This window comes from Mytilus trossulus, chromosome 1 (genome assembly GCF_036588685.1).
Source record: "Mytilus trossulus isolate FHL-02 chromosome 1, PNRI_Mtr1.1.1.hap1, whole genome shotgun sequence".
NCBI classification, from domain to species: Eukaryota; Metazoa; Mollusca; class Bivalvia; order Mytilida; family Mytilidae; genus Mytilus; species Mytilus trossulus.
In genome coordinates, this window is record NC_086373.1 from 23176365 (window position 1) to 23203683 (window position 27319).

The 27319-nt window shown below is 32.2% G+C and overlaps 2 protein-coding genes across 2 annotated transcripts; one reads left to right on the forward strand and one right to left on the reverse strand.

Moving 5' to 3' along the window:
- Nucleotides 1-1154: 1154 nt before the first annotated feature.
- On the reverse strand, nt 1155-15014 carry LOC134719151 (polyglutamine-binding protein 1-like). Its single transcript, XM_063582134.1, has 6 exons — nt 14869-15014; nt 9030-9345; nt 7444-7544; nt 6835-6932; nt 3349-3575; nt 1155-1821 (listed from the first exon to the last, which is right to left on the reverse strand). Exons 1-6 carry the CDS (start codon nt 14936-14938, stop codon nt 1680-1682), a joined length of 954 nt encoding a protein of 317 aa, XP_063438204.1. The 5' UTR covers nt 14939-15014; the 3' UTR covers nt 1155-1679.
- Nucleotides 15008-27118, forward strand: LOC134719143 (N-acyl-phosphatidylethanolamine-hydrolyzing phospholipase D 2-like). The gene is made up of 6 exons (XM_063582123.1): nt 15008-15122; nt 18674-18866; nt 20190-20690; nt 22350-22501; nt 23049-23169; nt 25542-27118. The coding sequence occupies exons 1-6, from the start codon at nt 15097-15099 to the stop codon at nt 25707-25709; spliced, it is 1161 nt and encodes a 386-aa protein (XP_063438193.1). The 5' UTR covers nt 15008-15096; the 3' UTR covers nt 25710-27118.
- Nucleotides 27119-27319: the final 201 nt, after the last annotated feature.

Below are 27319 nucleotides of genomic sequence, written 5' to 3' on the forward strand. Positions count from 1 at the left end.
ATACAAAGTGTGCTTCAGTCAACACCTTTTCATCCCAGTAAAATTACAAAAAGTATCATACAAATCTTTAATAATTAATAGAATTTTTCCAGTATAACCAACCTGGCTCATTGTCTGTGATTAAAATGTCTATAATGGGCTAGGAAAATGATGCTTGTTCTCTAGTGGGTTCAAAGATTATTGAGGTCTTCAGTTGTAAATATAATGTTCAATTACATGTAACAGAATTTCCTTCAAATAAAGGCTTTCCTCAGAGTTTGAGATCATGTCCATCCACAAAGGATTGTATTTTATAAGAACTTATTCATGGTATAGTTATTCCTCAAAAGTTAAATTTTTTTTGGTTACTCACTATATTTATCCCAAAAATATTGGGGTTTTATTGTTGTTTAACAATACATACAAATAACTTTATGCTTAAGTTTTAGGTTTGTTTTCACATAATAATTCCAAAATTAACAAAAAAGAGATATCATGAGGTTCTACCATTTATGTTTGTATGAATAGATTTTTTAATCTGCTATGCATGGTGTCAGATTACAAAAATGAAAACTAAAATTTGATGAAAAAATGCTTAAATAGTATGCAATGCTTTAATACTGGTGTGAATGTTTTTTTGAGAGTATTTTTATATTGTTATTCATTTAAAAACAAATGTTATTTTTCATTATTTTATTATTATATACATATTTTACATGTTTTCCTGGTGACAAAATAAAAAAACATACATTCCATAATGTTTATTTTCTTTATGCCATGTATGTCAAGTACATGGTATTATCTACAGCTCAAACCATGCATGTGTTGACATATGTTTTAGCAAGTGGTCAATTTCTATTCTTATCTTATCAGATGCTATTTAAAACAAGTGTCTAGTATTGAATCTGAGTTGCTTATGCAAAACCTAAATCAAAGGACAGTTTATAAAAATAAAGATGTGGTACCATTGACAGACATCTCTCCACCAGAAACAAAATGGCATAGAAGTTAACTGTAGGTCACCTTAGCCCTTCAACAATGAGCAAAAACCATGGAGTGAGCTAGGTAGGTCACTTAATCAAATACAAGATGCAAGAAAATAACAAATGAATGGTGGATTCCGTCAGACAGTCCACCATCAAATTTTGATAGCACAAACACCATAAGTGCAACATATAAAAAAACAGTAGTGTAAAGTCTCATTTTCTTGACCACATCTTTGAACCAAATATTGTATGCAAACATCAAAATGAGAGAAAGCTTCACATATGTCATGAAACATTTGATCAACATTAAGCTGTAAAAATAAAAGTAGCCACCACGATGGAAAGGTCATAAAGGACAACTGAAAGTACTGACTTAAAGACATTGTACTGAAAACATTGATGAATACATATATAATGAAAATCATTAATGAATAATGCATATGTAATGAAAACATAGATGAATAATGCATATGTAATGAAAAGTTGTTCAACCATGTACCTGTGTTTGAATATGTATGAGCTGTGGAAGTTGGACTGTTTATTTATTTTTTCTCATAACACACAAAGGTCAACCTATACATGCCATAACAGACTCTGATGCAGGATTTTAAACAGGATTTGCATAATGTCAATAATGCATTGAATTTCATTCACTGAGATCATTCAAACACATTTAAAATATCCAGTTGACTGCCTAATCATTGAAAAGTCTCATCACTTTTTGTTTGCCTGGTTCCGCCGCATGATTTCACCAGGACTAGGATATGGTCTCTGTTGGAATAAAGGTCCAGATGCTGTAGTGTCAGCTCCTGTCTTGGCCTCATTACCTCTATCTAGCCCAGATGACCAGGAGCCTCTGAAAAATAAAATGACACTGAATTATGCATTGACAAAAATAACAACACATTATTTCTAATATAATAAGCTTAAGTTAACTTCTAAAACTAGAGGCTATATAAGGTCTGTGTTTCTCACCTGCATCTTCAACAATGAACATGTTTGTCAGAGTAAAAACCCTCATTACAGGTGAATAACTCTTTTAAGAACTAAGTGACAATTTAGGTCATGTTGATGTATTAATATATTTTGTTCTGCTGATTGTTTTCTTTTTTTAAAGTTCCTATTGATCTATTTTGTTTTCAAGATTTTAAATAGTAGAAAAAGGCAAGAGAAAAAATGTTAAATATTATGCTTAAAGGGCAATAACTCTAAAAAAGTGTAGACTTAAAATTTCAGACATGACAGCTTATCTGTAGATCTTGACTTGCGAATCTTAAATTTCCCTTTATAGATCTTTTATAGTTTTCAGAAAATTATGATAATAAGCAAAATGCAAATATTGTGAAAAAAATATCATTAAAGGGCAATAGCTTCAATAGGGAAAAACTAATAGTTCTGGTCATTGCTGACTTATTTGTAGAATTTATTTGGCAGATTATTTTTGCAATATTAAGTTTCCATCTATCTATTATGATTTTCAAGATGATAAGCAAAAATGAAAAGAATAATGGTAGATTTGTTGTTAAAGGGCAATAAAACTATCAGAAGATGCAAGACAGGTTTGGTGTCCATAATTCATTTCACATTTTGCAACTGTCAGGATTTTCTCTGTCTATAGCAGTTTTCAAGACAAAAGTTGCAATTTACCCCTATTTTCTATTTTTAACATGACATCCATGTTTGTCAGCAGGTTGGGTCATCAGACACATTGTAAAACTAAATACCCCATTGATGATTGTTGCCAAGTTTTGTTAATTTAGTTTCAAAGATGATAAATTGAATGGATGACAATGTTGATGATGCAGAATGATTAAAACAGTTCAGCAGCAGTTGAAGATACAAATATGGAACCACTGATAAACAAAATAAATTGCTACCAACTGAGTGAAATTCAATGTATTCAGAGAATATGTTTTAACACTGCCCTGTTATGAACTTTCTTTTGCCATTTGAGTTCTGATTAATATGTTTCTCATAACATGCATGGAATTACAGGGAGCTTGGGTATTAAAGAATTTGTGAACACTGCTTGTTTTTTCTGTTTATTTTGGGGTATTTCCTATGGTTTTGTTATATTCACCAATCACCACCTCTTTCATTTCATTTTTCAAGGTACAAGTACTAAATTGAGTAGAACGTACCAATCCCTTAATGAGTAGTTACTACTATCTTCTTCCATAACTAGTTGTAACTCAATATCAGGTTCTTCTGTAACCATTTTATCATAAACATAACACTTAACTGTCCAGCCATATTTATAGGACTTTTTTATTGTCAACTTTCCCTGTAGGTATGATTTTCTTAACTGATTAGATTTGCATATGAGGTTTTAATCTTTTGATTGACGAGACAAAGAAGACTCGAAAAGAAATTTATTATATACCTTGATACTTCAGAGTAAGATGCAGGGTCCATTGGATCCAGTTCTTCCTTTTTATTTTGGTTTCTTCTGCCACCCCTACCACCACCACCCCTACCAGCTCCTCCTCTGCCACTTCCCCCACCCCCTCCCCTTCCACCTCTCTTGTCATCTTGTCTGTTAGTATCTGTACGCTGACGCTTTCTCTCAAACTCTTCATCAGAATCAGAGTCACTGGATGAACTACTACTCTGTAAAAGTTATATGAACATTTGAAATGTTTAAAAAATCTTGTTGAAAGATATTTGTGAATAATTTAATTTTGGACGTAACACGTCTTCTGATTGGCTGACGTTATTTGATTAAATTTGGTCATAAGACTTCTTTTTTATTTTATAAGTACTGAAGCTGAAAAAACTAATAATTGTAAAAAGGGAGAAAATAAGAAGTGTCTACAATAAATGAATGCACTGATGATAAAAACAATAAATTCTACCAAAGATAAAACTCTACTGTAAGCATTCTGCAAAAGTTCTGAAGATAAATAGTGAAGTAATGACAACCGGGTACTGTATTCTGTTTTAGATTTTGAAGAAATTGACTTCAAACACACATTTTCCAAAGCATCTCAAGCCTAAAATGCAGACTTTTGCCCATGATTTCAAATTCAGACAATAATCAAAGAGCAGATTGCTCTGAGGGATACGATTGCCGTTGTTTCATTGACACATGCATGTAGCTGGATAATATTATTTTCAAAACTAATTCAACTGCACATGTAAAATAGTTACAAAATAGCCAATCCCGGATAAAAGTGTATGCATGAATAACGTAATTAGGCCTATTGTGTTTTACTTTTGTACTATCAATTCCAAGTTTACTTTCCACAGCCGTCACTGAGACTCAGAGTGAGAAGGTATTTTCACCTCGTATCTTATCACCTATTTTCCTATATTAATTCTAGGAGGAACCCCATTCCTTACCCTTTAAATATTTAATTTCCTTTGGGTCAGTGATCATGACTCCTTTCTGTACACATTTATCAGTTTAAATTGCGATCATTTTTAATATAATACCACGTTTATTGACAGAACGAGCAAATACTCGACTTGTTTGATTCGGAATTCACGGAAGTTACTTATGGAAGGGAGACAACTAGAAACGATAATATGGAAGACTCCATTTCGCCCGAAGGGGTGTTCTACGATGTGGAGACATTTATTTTAATTCAAATGATGCATATGATTTAAAATTATGCAACAACAATAACCTTCAATAGCAGACACACATAGAAAAGATCCCATGAGTTATAAATTAATTAATTGAGTGGGGAATCCAGAGCAACCATTCAATCTAAAACCCCTTGATGTCAAGAAAACTATATGCATGCGCAAAATTTCCAAAGAAACCCTGGAGCAAGAACGTATATTAAATGTTTATTAAACAACCTAGATGGTTCTTTATTTCTTTATGGAAGTACAATCTCAAATATCAGTTTCATAACGGTAACATATAAGAAAACTCCACTTCAGTTCTTATATGACAGAAATAGAATTATCAGAACTCAGAGAACTCTCGTATTTTATCAAAACTGGGAATTCCCTCTGACGAGTTTCTAAATTTATATAAACACTAAATATAGATACTGCTTAATTCTGATTTTCCGGGTTGTTAAAAACACGCATATAAGTCAATGGAATTATTAAACATGAAGATTATGAAAAGAATATTATAGGAAAGTTGTTAAAGTTCAATCCTTTTGTTTGTTTTTACCTTTTAAAGCAAGACAATCATAAGAATCTGAGATGTTCCTTAATGTTTAGAATAAAACGATTGACGTGAGGGCAATGCTCTGAGCCACCGGTATAAGTCTACAGATTGCTTGAAAGCAATCGTATCCCAAAAATAAAGGACTGTTGTATAAATGAGATAACAACCCATCATAAAACTAGAGGCTCTAAAGAGCCTGTGTCGCTCACCTTGGTATATGTGAATTAAACAAAGGAAGCAGACAGTTCATGACAAAATTGTGTTTAGGTGATTTTGATGTGTTTGTACATCTTACTTTACTAAACATTCTTGCTGCTTACAATCATCTCTATCTATAATGAACTTGTCCGTGTAGTTTCAGTGGAAAATGTTAGTAAAAATTCACAAATTTTATGAAAATTGTTAAAAATTGATTATAAAAACGATAACTTCATAGGGGGTCAATTGACCATTTTGGTCATTTTGACCTATTTTTTAGTCTTAAATTGCTGTATATTATTGCTGTTTACAGTTTATCTCTATCTATAATAATATTCAAGATAATAACCCAAAACAGCAAAATTTCCTTAAAATTACCAATTTAGGGGCAGCAACCTTACAACCAGTTGACCCATTCGTCTTAAAATTTCAGGGCAGATAGATTTTGACCAGATAAACAATTTTGCCCCTTGTCAGATTTGCTCTAAATGCTTTGGTTTTTGAGATATAAGCCAAAAACTGCATTTTACCCCTATGTTCTATTTTTAGCCATGGCGGCCATCTTGGTTGGTTGGCTGGGTAAAAAAACACAAATTTTAAACTAGATACATCAATGTTGATTGTTGCTAATTTTGGTTTAATTTGGCCCAGTAGTTTCAGAGGAGAAGATTTTTGTAAAAGATATGGAAATTTACGAAAAAAGGTTAAAAATTGACTATAAAGGGCAATAACTCCTAAAGGGGTCAACTGACCAATTTGGTCATGTTGACATATTTGTAAATCTTACTTTGCTGAACATTATTGCTGTTTACAGTTTATCTCCATCTATAATAATATTCAAGATAATGACCAAAAACAGTAAAATTTCCTTAAAATTACCAATTCAGGGGCAGCAACCCAACAATGGGTTGTCTGATTCATCTGAAAATTTCATGGCAGATAGATCTTCACCTGATAAACAATTTTACCCCATGTCAGATTTGCTCTAAATGCTTTGGTTTTTGAGTTATAAGCCAAAAACTGCATTTTACCCCTATGTTCTATTTATAGCCATGGCGGCCATCTTGGTTGGTTGGCCGGGTAAAAAAACACAAATTTTAAACTAGATACATTAATGATGATTGTGGCCAAGTTTGGTTTAATTTGGCCCAGTAGTTTCAGAGGAGAAGATTTTTGTAAAAGTTAACGCAGGACGACGACGACGGACGCAAAGTGATGAGAAAAGCTCACTTGGCCCTTTGGGCCAGGTGAGCTAAAAAAAGGATGTATTTGCAACTATACACAAATGTAGGTCACCGTACAGACTTGCATAATGAGCAAAACCAGTTCTCTAAAGTCAGCCATAAAAGGCAAAATGTGAAATATTCAAAAGATAAAACCAACAGCCAAATTTATGATAAATCATAAGCCTATCATACAACAAGACAGAATATATATATATATATTTGTTTAAAACCAGAAAATATGTCAAATCTACAAGAAAATTTCCATGGGCCAGAAATGTTTTTAGAAACTAATTCATAAACTACAAATAAAACCTACAGGTGAACTCTCTGAATCATTGACATCCATCTCTTCATCATCACTGAGATGTAAATCGTCGTCATGGCTACTCACTATAGCTGAATCTCCAAATATTGCTAAAACATATAAAAAAAAATCATGTTATTTTTATTTTAAAATGAATCCAATACATTGTACTTTAATATTGCCAAAAACATATAAAACAGTTTAACAACAGAGATGTTAATGAAAATAAGTCCCCTAAGCACATGTGTAGATAGGAAGATATCACTATACAATACAGTTTAAAAAAATATTATCATGTACTTTTTCAAGTTAATCTTCTTCATTAAGAAGGTTACGTAATAATCTCATGTTCAGTCATCTTATGAAATCTTTAAGGTGATAAAGGGACACTAGTAGATGCATATCAAATTTTATTCTTATTAGTTCTTTTTTTTGAATTTGTCGCATTGGCAACCATACAACTACAAATGTACTTTTTTTTCAATTTTTATATATGAAATCTTTTCAGCTATTAAAGGGAGATAATTCAATTGTAGTGGGAAAGAGTAATTAGTTGCCATGCAGCATTATAAGAAAGGCAGTAAGTTACGTAGTTCCTTTTTTATCAAGAGTCATAATTACCTTGTATTTTGTCGGCTGATAAGGTAATTTGTGCAGAAGGATGAACGGGGGACAGCCATGACACCTGATCTGTTACCAAGTTCCAGTAATAGTATCTATTTCTGAAAGTGAAAGGAAAATTCAAATTATTTTATCATGATTGAATTCTCAAGAAAACTAAAGAGTTGCTCAAGAAAGATAACTGAAGGTATACCAGACACTTAAAAATCATGACAAATTTATCAGATATGGAGGAAAATATTGTTATTCTATAAGTAAAATAAACAAAAATGATAATTCTTTGTTTGCCTTAAAAGGCTACTCATGGTATAGGATTCATTCATATTATTGGAGTAGTACTTATTTCATGGAATTTTACTATATATATGTGAACCAAGCATTGAAGTTTTCTTGCAGACCTGCCAACTTTTGAAAATCTCCATGGGGGATTTAGCGCGCGACAAGATTTTTAAGGGTTACAATTTTAGCGACTTTTCTGTGAGCATTGTTTTTTACTCCTATATAGTATAAGTTCTATTCTTTTTTCTTTTGGTATACTAATGATTAGCTTGTAGGCCTTGGTTACTTTTATTTGCATGATTCTTGTACTATTAAATTATAAAATTGACAAAATAACTAAGGAATAGAGAAAATGGCATTAAAAATAAAAGATTCAAAGTAGAGACCCCCCCCCCCTTTTCCCCTCTCCAAAGACCTTCTCATCTATGAACCTTGACTCAAAACACCTAAAACTACATGTCCTAAAGTAAGAAGGATGAAGACAGATTTTGATTTAGTCTTACTCATGGTCTTTATATCAGTATCAATGAGAAAATGGATTAAATTTGAGTTATCTTTCTTTGTATTCAGAGGTGCTCTTACCTGCTGAGGCTTATACAGTAACACAGTAGAAGTGTATACAAAATGGCGTCGATTTTAGATCAACAGACACACGATGTCTGGTTTCAAAAATTAAACAAATTTCAAGATAAACGATGTTTTCTTGAGAGTTCTTTAAAGTTTTCATCTTTCAATTAATTATGATTTTGCTGTGGAACTACGGCAAATGTTGCAAATTGTGCTTGTATGATAAATTGATTAAAATTGATAGGCTGTTTGACCAAATTTATACAAATTAATTTTGAGGATTGTTACGACCCATTAGGTAATCTGATTACATACAACCACTAATTATGACACCTGTTGTGACTGTTGATTAGCGTAGGGTCATTAACTTGTCATAATATGTCCCCAGGTAGAATGATTGATTTTTTTAAAATTGATCAGAAAAACTTCAAAATCGGTAAACAATAAATTTTTCTGGTATATTTGTTGAAAATCGGGATTTTGACTAATTTTACAATCCTGATATCGGGATTCGGGTTGAGGGGTAAAAATCGGGATGATACCGCGAAAATCGGGATAGTTGGCAGGTCTGTTCTTGGCATATTGGCTTAAATTCCGTATTTGTTAAAAATCACAATCTTATGGTGAAATTTTAATAAAATGCACAATTTCATTTGTTTTCCTCCTGACTGATACAAATATTAATACTGTTAATGTACATGTAAATGCAAATGTGTAGATTTTAACATCTGTTTTCTTACGTTTCAGGATCAGCCACTTCTAACCAACCATCTGGTAATGGATATTTCCCTAACATTCTGTCTCTTTTTCTGGTCATATCGGAGTCTTTCTGGAATTCTTTCATCCCCCACTTTTCCTTGCAGTAATCGACACATGTGTGGTATTTATTAGATCTATTAGGGCATGCTGGGATGTGATGGATGAGAGGTCCGTCTTCCTCTTCCTCATCCTCCTCCTCTTCTGATTGAGGTTCAGGAATGTCTGCTGGCTTTGCATATTCTGCTTCTTTCACAGGGTCATCATAATCTTCTGCAAAAACCTCCTCAACTTCATCAGCTAAAAAATTTAAAAATTTAGAATGAGAACATGAGGGTAGTAATGGGGGTACATATGTACCTTCAATGATGTATAATGGTAAACATTCTTGCCAAATGACGTAAACTGTAATTTTAAGTACATGAACATATAATGTACACTTTCTTTTAGACGATAAAAAAATCAGCTGATTTTTTTTTTATTAAATAACAGTAACAATAACTATTTGAGACATCTGAGGAATCATGATCAGATTATTTTGACGAATCAAGGTAAAATTTTAACAACTGATGCTAATGGTAGCCAAAATGACCATTTGACTGACGCCTGATGGTAAAATTGCATCACCACCCTCGTACATTTAATAAAAACATATGTGGATCAACATGATAAATTATAATAAATAATATTGGAAAACATATACTGTGGATTCATTAATTTTCGTGGGTATTAATTTTCATGGATTAAGGAAAACTTACATAATTGTTGATATTTAATTTCGTGGTTTTGCCGAGGTCTGCATACAAGCCTATAGAAAATTTGTTATTCTTTAAACATTTAATTCGTGGTTCACCTTTCCTAACGAAATCCACGAAAATTGGTACCCAACGAATAATACATGTAGTGAATCTTCAGTATGTCTTTTGTTAGGGCTAAAAACTTCTTAACTTTACTTCCTTTAAAGCAAACTGTCTTTTTAACCAATAAATACAAAACCAGCTGCTCATAGGGCACAGCTTTATACAACCCAAGAGGTTAACCATGAACAGTTGGGCCAAGTATGGACACAACATTCAAGCTTGAATGATACAGCTCTGAATTTGGATTGTGATCAAATTTTTGACATAATAATAATGTAATAGGGAAATGTGTGTTAACACCTAAGTAAACATCCAATCTCATATCTTCTTGCAAATTCCTTTGACAATTAATCCATCTTGATGTAAATTTTTGCCCTATATTTCAATTTTTCTAATAAATGTGTCAGTGAACAAAATCCTTAAAGTCACACATAATGAGTTCATAGTAATTTCATAGTAATTTAAATAATTAAATTAACCCTGATTTCTTTAAGAACACACCATTTGAACTCATGATATGTAAAATTAAGGATTTAGTGCTCACATTATTATCAACCTAATTTTTCCTGCTATAATTACCTATCTTGTAAATAAACCCCTGGAAAATATTGTGTAGCAATGCCATTGGTATCCATGTTTGAATTAAACATAAATCATAATTTAATTACAACTTTTACTTTATATACATGTATATATATACCTCACAATTATAATTTGGCCCTTGAGGAACCAACTAAGTTAAAAAAAATATTTTTTTGCTCCATGCCTAAACCAAGAGCCTAGCTATGTGCATACTGAAAAGTAGCAAAGTATAGACCCCTGGCTTGACATCACACCAATCTAATAGACAACTTTCGAGTTCGATGCATTTCCGTCAAAAACTCTGGTTTTAGTAAACATCATTTGTGTGTTTAGGGGCATTGTCACTTCCATTTCAATGTTGAGCGAGTGGTTGGAAAATTATAATACTATATTGCACGATTTATTCAGCAAACTAAATTCTCATAATTGACAATCAGCACTGCTGTCATTAGAGAATTGTGCTTAAGTACCTACATAACAAAAATTATTTCTGGTGTATCCTGCACAATGACGATCACTTAGACACTTGATGAACGTTGATAGTGCAGGGAAACAGGCTACCCCCTCTATCTGTTAAATGACGTCACAAAGGGGCGCCAAATTGACAATTTTTTTCGGTGACGGATGAACTCGAAAGTGGTCTATTGAAATTATGGTTCAAAAATAAATGCATGAGGCTATCAGGAAGCCTATGAGGCTATCATGCCTTTGAGGCTATGAGGAAGCCGATAATGAAACAATGAGGAAGCCTATAAGGAGGCTATAAGGACGCCTAGTAGTGTTGATGTTGAATAGGTGTTGGAATGAATTTGTATGGAATTAAAGGGCAAAAAAAGGGAAAAACTAAGTTTTTCTGGTCAATGGACAATTAACATGATTAAGACAATTTACAAGCAGTGTTAGGGAGGTAATTCAAAAACATTTAACATACAATGTTAGGTATGTTCGGATTTACCTCTCTTTTAAATTATGTATAGGGTAGTAGTTTTCTTATTAAGACAGCAAACCAACATGACAAAATGTCTACAACATTAAAATGATTGCAACCAAAATGTTCACTTAAATTAAAGTGTTTGATAGAAATGAATAGAACTCAAAAGTTGTCTGTACACCTTATTGCTGTATGTCCGCCATTACTGGATATCACACAGGTTTCCATAAAAATTTTGACGTCATAAAACAAAATATGATTAAAAAGTTCAAGCCGACGGATCAGCCGGGAACAGCGGTAAGGTGTATTGTACCAGTGCTGTTTGGATACCTTTATGTGTATACCTGAAATTAACTTTTTCTATGGGTGCCGATTTGAACAGGTGCCGTATACACCTTATCGCTATTTAGTCCAATCCAGGAAAACAGTCATTAAAACAACTGTGACAAAAATGCAGTTTAGGCATAAGACAATATTTGTAATTTATCGTTGAATTGTAATCCATGATTAATTACCCATTTGAACAATATGTTAACGAAAACTACATATCAAATCATCCTTTTATCCTCGGTTGTTATGAGATGCGTTAATTATTGCTACGGTGCTCTCTCCGAGGTCTGCGCTCATGGTATATAAAGACACCGATACATGGTGCAAGTTCGCTCATTTGTTATTTGGCCGTTGATGGTTAAAAAGGAAGAAAATACCAGCAAATAAAGAAGTTAGAATTGAGAAGTTTGTAAACCTACACATAGTTTGAGTTGAAAGCTTTTGGTTTTGAAGCAAGTGGTTTTTGAAGTCTTTACGACTGTTGCAAGCTACCGGGTTGTTCCGATACTGTAATTTCCCTCGGGAATGGTCGCAGTCCCTCGAACAGGTGGTTTGTAAAAGTCTGGTGACTTTGGTGCTTCGGAGACTAGGTATTACAATTATAAGAAGCTACCGGGTTGTTCCGACACTGTAATTTCCCTCGACATTAATATAATTGTTTGTTAAATCAGTTGGGACCTCGGAGTGAGTGAAAGGATCAAAGATAAATTGAGATTCTAGTTTTCAGGCTACTTTTTGATATATAAAGTTATTTGTGTGAATATTATTATTTCTTTATTAAGTTTCAAAGTTTAAGAACTGGTCTTGTAGTTTTTAAGGAAAGCCTCCAAGTTATTGTTAGGTTTTCGAGTTAATTAAAAGATTGATATTGGAGTATCTCAGATTCTGTGAAAACGGATACGAACACATAGTTCATAAGCCAAACACGTTACACAACTTCCTGTTTGGGTCCAGCAGCCGAAAATAGAGGTTTTTCAGTAGAGAGCTGAGGGAGGAAAAACTTTAGAAAGCGATCATCAAGAACTTTAAAAGAGTATGATCCACTTTTTTCAAAATTAAAATGAAGTAAAAAAAAATTTTGTTTGAAATATTTACGGTAGTTTAAACAGGCCTCATTAAAAAGTATTGTGCATGGTGAATTGTTAAAAGGGGCGTAGCTAGGTATCAAATCAACTGTAGGCACAAATCGGCAGGGGGTCTGGGGGCCGCTCAAGGCCCCCAGTAGGTCCAGGGCAGAGCTCTGGTAGGGGGTTCAGGGGGCTTTGCCCCCCGACGGAAAACGGTTTTCAGCATTTTAGTTGCATAATTTTGTGTACAAAAATATCATATTTACTGGTTTTTATCATGATAATGTTTGTGAAGAAAAGTTCGAAGAATTATGAATAATTTTTCACATTAACACCTGAATTAACGTAGTAGTGTACTATCAAAAATCTGAAGAAAAAAAATTATTACATTATGCCCAGTGAAGATCAGACTAGTTTTAGATTAAGGCCCACAGAGGGTCAAAGGAAAAGATTTTCAACTTTTTTGAATGAATCTTTTAACTCAAATTTGGGTTAAACAAATCTAAAATTTCTGAAATTTTATGAATAATTTTCAGATCCAGTTTCAAACACAATGATACATTTACTCAAAGTCAAGTCGACGGTTTTTTCTGCCGATAAAATCAGTTATACTCGTATCAACATCAACATTGAGGGGTCATTGGATATCGGAAAAAGAGATAAATTTGAAAGTCGCTCGTCTCACATTGTAAACTGAAACGTACAAGATATGAAAATAACAGATGTGTTTGCTTCCAAAGACAGTGCGAAGTACATGTATATATTTTCGTTGGCAAATATCACTTAACTATAAAAAAAAAAAAAAAAATAGTAAACTTACAGCATCATGCATTGCTGACGTCCACATACCAAAAAAAAAAAAAATACTCGCCGTTGAAAATCGCTCAAAATCGAAAGGGAGTGACTAGAGTGATAACAAATGTTATTTGTAAGCTTTATTTTGATAAATATTTAATTGGTCAAATCAAACTACCTTACAATATTAAGTGTGGACAGACTGACAAACAGATATCGACAATCGAAGAGACGGACATAGTGATTACTTGATGGCACCCGCTAAATGTAAGTTAGTAAGGTCTTAATCAATATACTTCTTCCCTATACAGGTTTCCTCAATTAGGCAGCAACCATTTGATTTTCAGGGGGGGGGGGGGGCTATGGTTTTTTTTCTGTGCAAACTTTTGATTTCGCCTTCGGCGAAGAACAATCTATTTTTTTACCGACAAGCCGAAAACAAATTTTTTTTTTTCAATTTTAGCATTACATATAGTGGCAGCTGAGGGTGAAACAAACAATTTTTTTTTTCTCAGGGTCCAAAACAAATTATTTTTTTCACCAAAAACCTGGAAACAAACTTTTTTTTCCAAAAAAAACCATAGCCCCCCCCCCCCCCCGAAAATCAAATGGTTGCTGCCTTATTATTTTTTCCAAAGGGGGTATAATCAGCAAATTTATGTATAGGCACGTGCCTAGTCGAGCCTTAGGTAGCTACGCCCTGGTTTAAACAGGGTCCCAGATAGCTTCAACTGGATGAAAAGGTTGTGTTATGTTAGAACTTATCCAGAAAGGAATAAATAGCGATTAGGTGTATTGACTTGTACCCCTGTAAGATACATGTATTCACGAAGATCCTTGTGTGGCTCATTTGGAAGGATCCTATCCCTTTTAGCCCACCTTATTTTGGTATACTTTCAATACTAATAGAAACATAAATCCTGCATGCATCTCTTGTGCTGAAATGAAACAACAAATACAGCTGTAGTCCAAATAATTATGACGTCTTGAAAGGCTATTTTATTTTATTTTCTTTGACGCCTTACTTCAACTTGCTGCTTTCACTGCACCCCTAAAAAAGACCTTACCCTAGGCTAAAGCACAGCTACCTGAAGGCTGAGAATATATGTGTTATATCCTGTAGTCTCAGCTTTGGGCTTTAGCATCAACATATATAGTATATATATTGATAGAGACGAAAAATGTGTTTTCAGGTAATGAAACCTTTTAGACAAGCAGAAGTGACTTTGCATCTTATTTTCAATCAAATATTATTAACCTGATTTTTGCTCATCTTTAACAATTCCTCGCTTTTGAAGTCGAGCTAAAAGAGCTTGTGGGAGAGGCATTTGAATAATGTATCTTTCAAAGCTTTAGCCTGTCTTTTCTAAACATGTTACAACAAGGGAGATAAATACGAAATTACTTCCGGTAAAATCTGAATATGTTTACTTTCATTTTCTAAAGCGAAACATGTTGGATTTCCCCATTACAAAGTATTTTGTCAATGGCATGTTGTAAAGAAAACGAAAGGTGGTTTCATATGTTTATAGGTTTTGAATCTTGAAAGTGTATATGGGTAGCGTGTTTTAGGGGGAGGGATTTTGAAATTCTTTTTTTCTTCCTTATACAGAGAATCACAGGCACTTGTTTTCTATCCATGCATGGCAATATCTACTATTTCTATTTTGTTGTGCAGATATAAAATGTGCCTCTATGGTCAATAGAACTATAACTTGAGAACAATAACATTTGTGACTGTTTTTTTCCAAACATTTGTTTGATTCACATTGTTTCCTTTGTACAGTATTTAGAATTTAGAAAGTCCCTGCTTTACATGGGGGTCTCATTGGGGGGTTTCTGATCCTGGATCCCGCTTACTGTTTTGTCAGATTCCTGTATCCCCCTTACACTATATACGTAAGCAATTCTCATTTTTTTGTCATTTCCCGGGTCCCGCTAGACCTCATTTCCTGTTTTCACAACACAATAATTTGACTTTCATGTGTCACACTTACAAAAAAATAGCAATCACAGTTCACGCTTTGACCCCAATGAGACCCACTTACATCATGTACATGATCTGTTTATTGAGGGGGGATAGGACCTTTATCAGGACTCCGGGATCAGGTGTTTTTCAGGTCGGGATTTCGGATTGACCCTTTCAGGATCCGGGAAAATTTTTTTGAACTTTCAGGATTTCATGTTTTTTAAGTCCGGGGTTTCGGGATTTCATGTTTTTAAGCCTGGGATTTCGGGATCAGGACCCCTCCTACCCCCAGAACTCTTTATTTCCATGAATTGCACTTCGTTCAAAATGATATAAATTTTATAGCATACAGTTTGACTTTTGGCCATTCCACCCTTAAATACTTAAAAATAGAGAATTAAACCTGTTGCTGTATGATAAATAATATAACAATGACCCTCAATGTTCTTTTTATTACATAAAAAATAATAATAGTTGATATAAATTAACAACATCAGTTAATGAGTTTTTAGAATTTAATTAAACATCTAAAGAATAACCACGTTTGATTGTTAAATTAACCTGTCATCGTCACTGACATTAATAAATCTTATCACATATTTTTATCATTTAACAAGTGGACATTTTTAAACCTATTAATTTTAAGTTTTGTCCATTTTTTTAATTTTAAAATCTAAAGTTTTAATGCTCATGGAGTTTGATCTGTACAGTGTAAATACAAGATTTACCTTTTATCCGGATTATTTTTGTTTTACTGAAACAAATTACATATTTAAACCTAATAAATTTTTTAATATTTAAACCTAATAAATTTTTTAATATTTAAAAAAAAATATGGATTTTTTTTAAAATTATCTAAAACTAGTCATTCTAGTATACTTTTAATGCGGTGACCCTGTAAATAGGCTGGACTTCCAAAGAAGAAGATGCCTCAAAATCAGTATATTTTTTATTGTTTTTAAGATAGTCCACTTTTTATTGTCATGCACAGAAAAATACCTTTAACATCATTTAGCAAGAAATTTTACTGTTATTAGCCTCAGCAGTACTGTTATTTGGACTTAGTCTATGTATGGCATACAAAAAAATAAGTTTTACAAAATTGTCTGTACTTTTTATTTCACATTGTCTGAATCTAAAGCATTATTTTTCCGACGTAGTTGGTATAGTTTCGGTTTGTGCACTTTGAACTTAAGGACGCTTCACTATGGCAACAGACTACACATGCTCGAAAATCCTTTCTGTGATTGGACGAAATGCTGTCATGGTCGGTGATTTGGTTGTGTTTGAAAAAATGTCTTGAAAATTATATTGTGATGGAAAGCAAGTGAAAAACTATAAATATTTGAACTAGATCTTACTAAGATTTATATTTTTATTCAAATAACTGTTTCTCCAATAGCTCTTTGCATCAATGACAGCTGTTTATTCAGGACAATTATATAATTATATAATTTTTAATGTAAACTTTGTTGTACGAACGTACATGACTGTTAGAACGCACCTACACATGTGAGATTTCCGCGGGTTTTTGGTGAATGTAAACAGAAAGATACTACTTATACTACATGTACCAATAGTTTCTAGCTTTGTTAACCATGAATTAAGTTTAATGTAAACAGTAGTAAATGTTTATTTGTATCTTTTTATTTGCACTAGATTTTTTGACAAATAACAATTTTAGGTGTCATCACAATATTCTTATATATTATTGCCTTAATATAACCAGACTTAGTAAAGAATTTCTTGTAGTTACATTCAGATGGAGATTTAATTAAAGAGGTCCTGCATCATTAAGTCATTGTGCTTCTGAAGGTTATCGAAATGATAGTTTTAAACATACTCAAATTTAAATACGTCGGATATCTTTTTTAAAGATAGTTCTTGTTAAAAGTGTACACCAAGTTGTTATGATTGATTGAAACAGGGTTACTGAAATAGTCATATTGTGTTTTCTTCATTTGTCCTTTATTCAACCTTTTAAAAAGTAAAACAATGTGGTATGATTTCCTACGAACTTTCCAGTCTCACAAGGCAAAAATTACATAGCTTATTCATCTATTAATGGATAGGTTCCTTGATGAGAAAAATTGATGCATCCTTGTATGGACCCTGCATTTAAATCATAGGATCTGTAGTAACCAATATAATTTCTACTGTCTGTCCTCCATCTATCAGTCCATTATCATATTAAAGTTTTGGTTTGAGATAGTAGTGATAGTTGTGGTCAAATCAATAGTTAGTACTCATGTTAATTATGATGTGCACTTTTTAACATATATCTATGCTAGATAAGTGTTTTGAACAAGATTTTTACACTTCATTGAACATGGATATGTGATCAGGGTATGTTGTTTTATGGACACTGTATATATACTTGTTTATAAAAATGTAAGAAAAGACATGTTGAGAACATCACTGTGACATCATAATTAACACATTTGCACTGAAGTACAACTTTTTTTTTTTAATAATTTTATTATGAATATTTTTATTTGTAAAAGACTGTCAAAATTTCAGAATTTGTTCTCAATTTTGTATAAATATTTCGAGGCCAAATTAAGATTATTAATATTATTATTTGTAATAAATGAGGAAGAAATTGTTCTTGAATTAATGAGACTTCAGGATCATATATTTATTTGGTACTTGTTTCAATAAAACTACATTTACGTGTATATCAATCATAATGTCGAGAGAAGAAAGAGCATTTGATTTTACTTTAAGTGGTTTCTCTTGTAAAGATAATAATGTTTTACGTAGAAAGCTTTTTAATGACATAGCAATAGATAATCCTATGTTTCCAAATCTATCTGATCCTGAAAAATCAGTAGTCATACTAAATCGTTCCAAGTGAAAAAAACAGGTTCCTTTATAAAACAGTCTTTAGAGCTGAGGACAGGGGACTCTTAGTTAGTTTTACTTGTAGATATATAGATATGTGTGTTTTCAACTCAGTTATTTTATTGTTGTTGTTACTTTGATTTATGTCACAAGTATAATGTATTTGTAACTTATATGACAAATAAAGCTTATTATATAAATTCTTGAAGACATATATTAATTATAAACCTTCTGTTAATTTTGCTTTCAGATCACAATTTGATGATATGGCAGAGGAAAATGACCCCTTTAAGAAGAATTCACCTATTATAAAGAAAGGATGGTTTGGGTATGGTGTGTCATACAATAATCCTGCTTCATGGACTGATTGGTATAAACCTGGTGCATATACATTTCTGAAGATGAAACTGACTGAAAAAAATGAAGCAGGAATACCAAACGAGGTTTGAATGAAAAACATATTATAGTGGAAGGAAATTTTTTTTCAAAACATTTATAGAATGGATACTATTTAAGCCAAAATTAAAAATATGATTGTTCCGCCATCCCCCACCCGGGTCAAAAAATTATTTTCCATAAAAAAATCCAAAAAAATATTTTGTCCCAAAATAATTTGTTTCCATTTTTGAAAAGTGTTTGAAATCAAAATGATTGAAAATCTAAATAAATACACAATTGACTAATAAGTGGCCTCGACTGGACAAGTCAAACCATTCATGTGACTGACATCCAGTTAATAAAAACAAACAAAAAACTGCCTTCCAGGTCTGTTTACAGAGGGTTAACCTGGGGAGGGCAACATACATTCTTATAAATATAGCCTTTGAGCTTGAAATGTTTTATAAAGTCACCTGTCTTTTGTTGAAAAATGTATGTTTCTCTCTAGATTTCTTTGCCATTGTGTTGTTGGTCCAAGTTCACAGTTATCGTCCTTTGATTTTCAGTGTCCATGAATATAGTCCCTAGTGTGGACAGTCTGGGTTACTTTTTATACGACTGCAAAATTTGAAAAATTTTCGTCGTATATTGCTATCACGTTGGAGTCGTCGCCTGCCTTGTCGTCGTCCGAATACTTTTAGTTTTCGCAAAAGTAAAAGTGAATAGAAATCTATGAAATTTTAACACAAGGTTTATGACCACAATTTGTAACCGTATGTTTTTACTGTATATATTTGTAGTACGCATGCATGAATTTGGTATTGGGACAACTCACCCTGTTTACATGTTCGCTCTTGGTCTGTTCGTCCTGAGTTCTTTCGCCAGTATAGTATGTTCGCCCTGTGTTCATACTGTTTATTCTTATCAAGGACGTTTTATAATACGTCCTTGCATTTATCAAAAAAATATTAATATTTAAAAACTCTTAAACAAGATTTAGTTAAAATCATCTGTTCCTTATTTTGTGCCCAAGGTAAGAAAATTAATATTATAAAGCCATTCAAAAACGTTTTCTGTCAGCCTGGGTCACTCAGCTTGGTCTTTTCTCCATAGATTATTCTAACCTGCTAGATTTTGAACTTGTGTTGTTTTCATCTAGTTGTAAAGGGATAGTGAACATGGCATGTAAATTTTCATCTGGAAGCAGGTTCTTACACAGCTTAAGGATAAAAGCATGGCTGATTGACAAAATTCAATGATGTAGTACTACCATAAAAATTATAAATAGTATTTTTTTTCACTAATTTATTGACATAATATTTATAAAAATCATGAACCCTTTATATCTATACAAATACCTTGATGTAGTTAATTATTTTATCATCTAGGAAGAGTTAAACAGGACACTTCCAGTTCATAAACTTGATGAAGAAGGAAAAGAAAAACTTAAAAATCCACCAAAAAATGACATTCAATTCATGTGGATTGGTCATGCTACATTTTTAGTTCAGTTTGATGGTTTAACAGTACTGGCAGATCCAGTTTTTCTTGATCGCTGTTCACCAGTACAGGTAGTGGGACCTATCAGATATCGACCCACGCCATGTGAAATTAAAGATCTACCCAAAATTGATGCTGTAATTGTAAGTCATAATCATTATGATCATTTGGAACATGATGCTGTTGAAAAATTGAATAGCAGATTTAAAGACATAAATTGGTATGTACCAGAAGGAACAGGATCATGGTTTCAAGGTTATAACTGTGTAAATGTTAAGGAAATGACTTGGTGGGAAGAAGATGTTGTCAAGATTGAAGGCAAAGAAATGAAATTTTGTTGTGTACCTGCACAACACTGGAGTCAGAGAACTGCTACAGATGCAATGAAGGTAAATAGGATCATTAAAAACTAAACTTACCATGGCTTCAGTCAAAATGTGTTAAGTAAATAATTTGCAATGAGAAAACATATTAATTTTGAGCCAATTTGGAAATCATTACTTTAGATCGATTATTGTTAAAATGATCGAAATTAACCAAATCAAACTTGTTGTATCTTTGTTAAACATGGAAAACTTAATTATGGCCTAACAATAGCACTGGCATCCCAAAGTTGGTTTCCATTCTCTAACTCTAGTTTGCCTCAAATAAATGTTATGAAACTTATACACATGTTATTACCACTGAATACAGATCAGGTTTGGACTTGTTGGCGTCACTTTTACAGTTATAGAGTTATGCCCCTTTACAAATGGAAAAAATTATAAATTTTATCCATGATTGTAGTTGAACTTCAATCAATGTTTTTTGAAATCTTCTTTGAAAATTGGAGCTTTTTTTCTTTGTCCAGAATAGAAGTTGGACCAACTAAAACCAATGCTGTATACAATGGAATATTCAATTTTACTACCAACTGATAAATTAAAGCAATCTTTACCATTCAGCATTTACAAGCACTTTGATTACCATTCGAGGGTTATGCCCCTTTACAAATGGAAAAAAATACTGGATTTTTTCGTTTCTGTTCTCCTAACTTAAATTTGTCTCAACTTAATTTAATGAAATGTATATATAATGCTTATTACCACTAAACTCAGTTAAAGTTCAAATTTTGGCAGCTTCACTTTTACAGTTATTGAGTTATGTAACATTACAGATGTATAACCTGATATGTTAGCGGTGACATCATCTGTGTCCCTATAGAGTATGGACACATTCCATATTTATTTATTTTCTTATTTTTTTTTTTGAAAAAGGGCAGATATCATCTGACTTAAAGAACAAAATTGAGTTAATTTGACTCATGACATGGAATATCATAGCATCATCTTTCTAGAATGATAGATAATATAACTTATTTTCATTTAAAAAGGAAAGATCTATTACCATATTATTGCTGAACCTTGAATTTGGTGGGCTTTAAAGCACTTATTTTTACTAAAAGGTCCAAAAAAACCTGACTTTAAGCTAAACTTTAGTTCTTATTCTTTTAAAACAAATGCTGAAAAAAATATAATTGAGAATGGAAATGGGGAATATGTCAAAGGAACAGACAACAGCCGAAGGCCACTATTTGGTCTTCAACGAAGTGAAAATCAGAGATTGTCCTCAGCTGGCCTTTTAATAAAATTGTGTAATAAGTCAGTTAAAATGGATGTCACACTAAACTCCAAAACATATGAATGAACTAGAATTAAAAAAACATACAAGACTTACAAAGACGTTGGGCTCTTGACTTGGGACAGGCCCAAAAATGCAGCAGGGTTAAACATGTTTTGTGAGATCTCAACTCTCCCTCTATACCTCTAGCTAATGTAGAATAAAGAAACACATAGCAATACACACAGTAAAAACCTTATTTTAAAAGAAGTCAAAATTTGATGTCAGAATAGGTAACAAAAGAAACTAAGCAAAATGACCATGATAGTATCATGATACATAAATTAACAATGGTTTACTAGCAGTGACCGACATGACAGCTCCAGACCTCAATTAAACTGATTGATAGATTATGTCTTTATAATGATATATTGTTTGTGTATTTACAGAGTCTATGGTGTGGCTGGGTTATAAAAAGTAAAGATAGTCATACATTTTACTACTCAGGAGATACTGGTTATTGTCCTGTCTTTAAAACAATTGGTGAAAAATATGGACCTATAGACTTGTCTGCAATACCTATAGGCTGCTATGCACCAAGGTATTAAACTATTCTGTAATCACAATATTTATTGTGTAAACTCCTTTTAAAGCTTTTTTTTAAGTTCTGGGCGAGTCCTTATCAGTCAAAAAAGATAAAAGGATATGCACACATGAACATGATCTCATGCTGACCTGACAAGGTCATAGGCTATTCAGAAGGTCGGAAGGATGTGATTCAAACAATCACTGGTAATAAGAGACATTTTTCTACATGAGCTAGACAGTTAAAGCATTATCTTAATTCAACAATTCATAGATTGAATCAGTTTGATATATCTGACATGCTGCCCACAACATAGATATTATGGATTTAGATTATGAATTGCTCCCTCTCTCTTTACATCAGTTCAAAAATTAAACAGTAGAGAATTATTCTTTCCTGATGTCTTGAAATATTCTATTTAGCTGTTCAATTAGCAAACTACAATTATTGTCCTTTTATTACATTGCATAATATTTATGTTTATTTTGAAATGACTATGATCTTCTCTTTTTTGTATTCTTTATTAAACTTACTTTATTTACTTACCAACATCTTGTTATAGATATTTTATGAAGCCACAACATATTAATCCTGAAGAAGCTGTTAAGGTTCATACCGAAGTTGGATCTAAATGCTCTGTTGCTATTCACTGGGGAACATTCAATGGTCTTGGATCACATGAGGTATTTATAAAGTACTCTGCTTTATTGATTCTGTATGCATTTGAGATAAATTGAATCACATTATCTCATAAAATTTTAGTTGTACTCATCCAATAAGAACAATCATTCAAAAACATACAATATCCAATAAGATCTAAAATTAAAATATTCCAAACATTAAATATTCAATAAGAACAATCATGCTAAATACACATATACTGTAAATCCAGAAATTATTGCATGGGTTTATTATTGCAATTTATGAAAAATGTCAGATCAGTTATTCCAATTTCTGGAAAATATTCGTGAAAGTATATATTTTAGTAGTTTAGCGAGAGCTCTTAATATTATTGCAATATTATCTTAGTTGCATTATTCCCAATAATAAAAACCTCACACTAATTTCTGAATGTACAGTATGAAAGCAGCATAATCAAAGTGAGATTTAATGATACATTCAATAAAAACAGTTAAAGTATGTTGAATGTCAGATAAGGTATGCTGCACAGGTGAAGCACAGAATGTGAGCATGTAGTAGAATTTTCTGAATATGAAACAAATATAACAGAAAATTCTCTACAACTTGTATATTATTCCTTTTTGGTATATATTATACAAAGAGCATATGAATTTCCATAGTCACTCTCTTGTTAGATATTTTCAGCGGTTTTTTTTCTACCTGTGTTTATGAATTCAAAAAACATAGTGCAGTGAGATGCACATATATCCTTGTTTTGACAATAATGATTAGTTGAGAACCAAAATTCTAACAAACCTGATGGATCTCACTTGTGGAAGAGGAATTGTTGACCTTTCTTGTTCACCTCAGTTCTCCTTGGATTCCAGGGCTAAATCTAGTTTTCTTAGTTATATTTTCTGTATTTTTTTTGCTTTTTTTTTGGTTCTTTTTATACATTTTGACGGGAGGTATTATGGTATACAAATGTCCGGTATCAGTCAGTCTGTATGTCCATCTGTCCAGCGTCCACATGTCACACTGTAACTTGAGAACTACTTATCCAAATTTTATGAAACTTAAAACGGTTGTTTCTTATGATGGTCAAACAATCTGTATAATTTTTGGTGAAATAAGAATTTAAGTTTTTGAGTTACGGGACTTTATAACTAAAACAGGGGTGTGCATTTTTCACATGTCACGCTGTATCTCAAAAACGATTTCTGATTATTGCTCTAAACTTCATAATCATATTAATCCAGTTCTTGAGTTTTTTGTTAAAAAAAAAGGGGGGGTCACATGTTGTACCATACCTCATAAATGATTTAAGATTATTGCTTAAAACTTTACACACTTCAGAGTTATATTAATCTTAAGATCTGTATATTTTTTGGTGATGATTGAAAATTATATTTTGGAGTTATTGAGTTTTTAGTTAAAAAAAAGAGGGAGGTTTTCACATGTTGCATTGTATCTTAAAAACCATTAATGACTATTGCTAAAAACTTTACACACCTTTAAGTTATATTAATCTAAAGATTTGTTTACTTTTTGGTGATGATTCAAATTTTATTTTAAATTTATTGAGTTTTTTGTAAAAAATAGTGTTTTTTTCACATGTTGTGCCATATCTCAGAAACTATTTATGATTATTGAATAAAACTTCTCACACAAGATGAAGGGTGTATCATGCTCTCATATCGCAGCTGTTTATAAATCATGGTAATATCTGTTTCACATTGACTTGTGTCTTTTACCACCCCCCCCCCCCCCCCCCCCCTCCTTTGGCATCTTCTCCTTCTCATTATACCCCCGCTTTAAAAAAGGGGGGTATACTGTTTTACCTCTATCTGTCCTTCCGTCAGTCCGTCAGTCAGTCCGTCCCATGAATATTTTTCGTCGCATTTTTCTCAGGAACTACAATACAAGGATTTCTGAAATTTGGTTTCAGGGTTTATCTAAGTTAGCTATACCTTGTGATGCGTTTTCAGATTGATCACCTGACAACTTCCTGTTTACCGAATACTTGTATGATTTTACACATGATAGCCAAGTTAAAAATTGAACTATACCTTGTGATGGGTTTTCAGATTGATCACTTGACAACTTTCTGTTTACTGAACACTTGTATGAATTTACACATGATAGCCAAGTTGAAAATTTTCGTCACATTTTTCTCAGGAACTACAATACAAGGATTTCTGAAATTTGGTTTCAGGATTTATACAAGTCAGCTATACCGTGTGATGCGTTTTCAGATTCATCACTCAACAACTTCCTGTTGCCTATTTTTACACTATTAATATTATCCACTTGCGGCGGGGGTATCATCAGTGAGCAGTAGCTCGCAGTTTCACTTGTTATGTATTGTTTTAACAAATATTTTCCATTGTTTGAGTGTCAGATTTTAGTCTTTCATTCACTTTTTCTGTTTTAGTTTTACCTGGAGCCTAAAACTTTGTTGGAAGAAGCAGTAAGCAAAGCAATGGAAGGAAATAAGAACTTTGGAAAATTCTCTACTGTAGAGCATGGTGCAATTATACCAATCAAATCAAATCAAGATACCACTAATGATAGAAAAGATGATGATGGAGCCAAATTGTAAAATTTTTAATCCAAACATACTGATAGTGATTTCACTATATATAGCTAGACAAATATTGTCAAAACTTACAATCTACTTATGGTAAAAATTACCAAAATTTCAATAGAAAATTCAAATTGTTTTTAAGGATGTCAGCTTTATTTTTTAAGTTGATGTATTTTCATAAGTTTTATTTGTGCATTCATAATGTCTAATGGTCATTATGTTATGTTATTTTTCCATTAGCTTTTAAATTGAAGCAATATTTTTTTTTTTAATTGGGAGAATGTCAACTTTTGACTTTTATTTTTGAAGCAGAATGGTTATTCCCAACCCCCTTTAGTAACATATAATATTGTTGAAGAGGGTGGTAAAATTCCCCCTCTTAGTTTTAGTTTAATTGCACTTTTCAAAAGATTGTGCAGAATTTATCTTTGTTACAAATTATGAAATACATGTACTTGAGTCTTGGCATGAGTAAAGTTTTATCCTGTCCAGTACTTTTGACAAAATTTCAATAACATTTCATTGAACGGAAAAAACGTGAAATTAGACATAATTTCACGTTGAAAGTGAAATGATTTCTGTCATGAACGTTGCAAGAAAAATAAAGACTTTGATGTGAACCTTTTGTGACTTATTCACTGTCTTCTTGTATATATAAACTCTCCGGCTGTCACAAGATTACTTGATATTCCAGATTTAGCACTTAGTATACACATTTATGATATATATGGTTTACGGCTTTTAAAAAAGTATTTCTTGACGATCCCTGCCAAGTGTTTGAATTGTATTTGAAAAATTCTGAGAACGCAAAATAAGCATTTGAAAATCACGATGCACGTAAAATTAAATAAGCAAAACAGGTTGAACGAGGCACCCGTCTGGCACGACTGAACATCAAATAAAAAAGTAAAAACATGTTGAACGTGAAATGAAAAAATGGCAATCACGTTGCACGAAAATAACCTTTAACCACCCTCGTTGAAATATAGATTTTTTCTTTCCTCAATTTGACAGCCAAATTTGAAATAAACATTCATTTTTGCTATCCCTTTCATGATTTCTTATATAAGTATTGAATTGTTTATAATTAAAAATAAGATTTGGACTAATTACTAACATAACCTTTCACTACAAACATTTCAGATTCTGTATTATTTGATGGAAAGGTTTATTGAAATTCCATGTATTAAACCTAAGTTTTAAACATCTTTACATAATACAAAAATGTATTCACCTTTGTACAATATTCTCATTCAAAAGATAGAAGAATTATTAAGGGACTTTATGAATGGTACTGCACTTGTATCCTGTCCACTGGTCTTCTGTTTCATTTTTCATATCAGAGCAGGTTTCCTTTTAAAACAAATATGTTTTTGTTAATTTGTCGAAAGATATCTTTTAGCTTTAATAAAATCAGAAAATTTATAAAATATTTATGGTTTATATGTTTTATATGTTTTATATTAAGAAACAAAAGGTAATCCGTTAAAAACAAGAAGAGAATTTTTACCTAAGATTTGATTCTTACAAATAAGATCACTATATTTACCAGTAATCTTTCAACTTTATTGCAAACCAAATAAAACTTTCCACACACTGCACACAGTCATCTCCTCTTGGTCAAG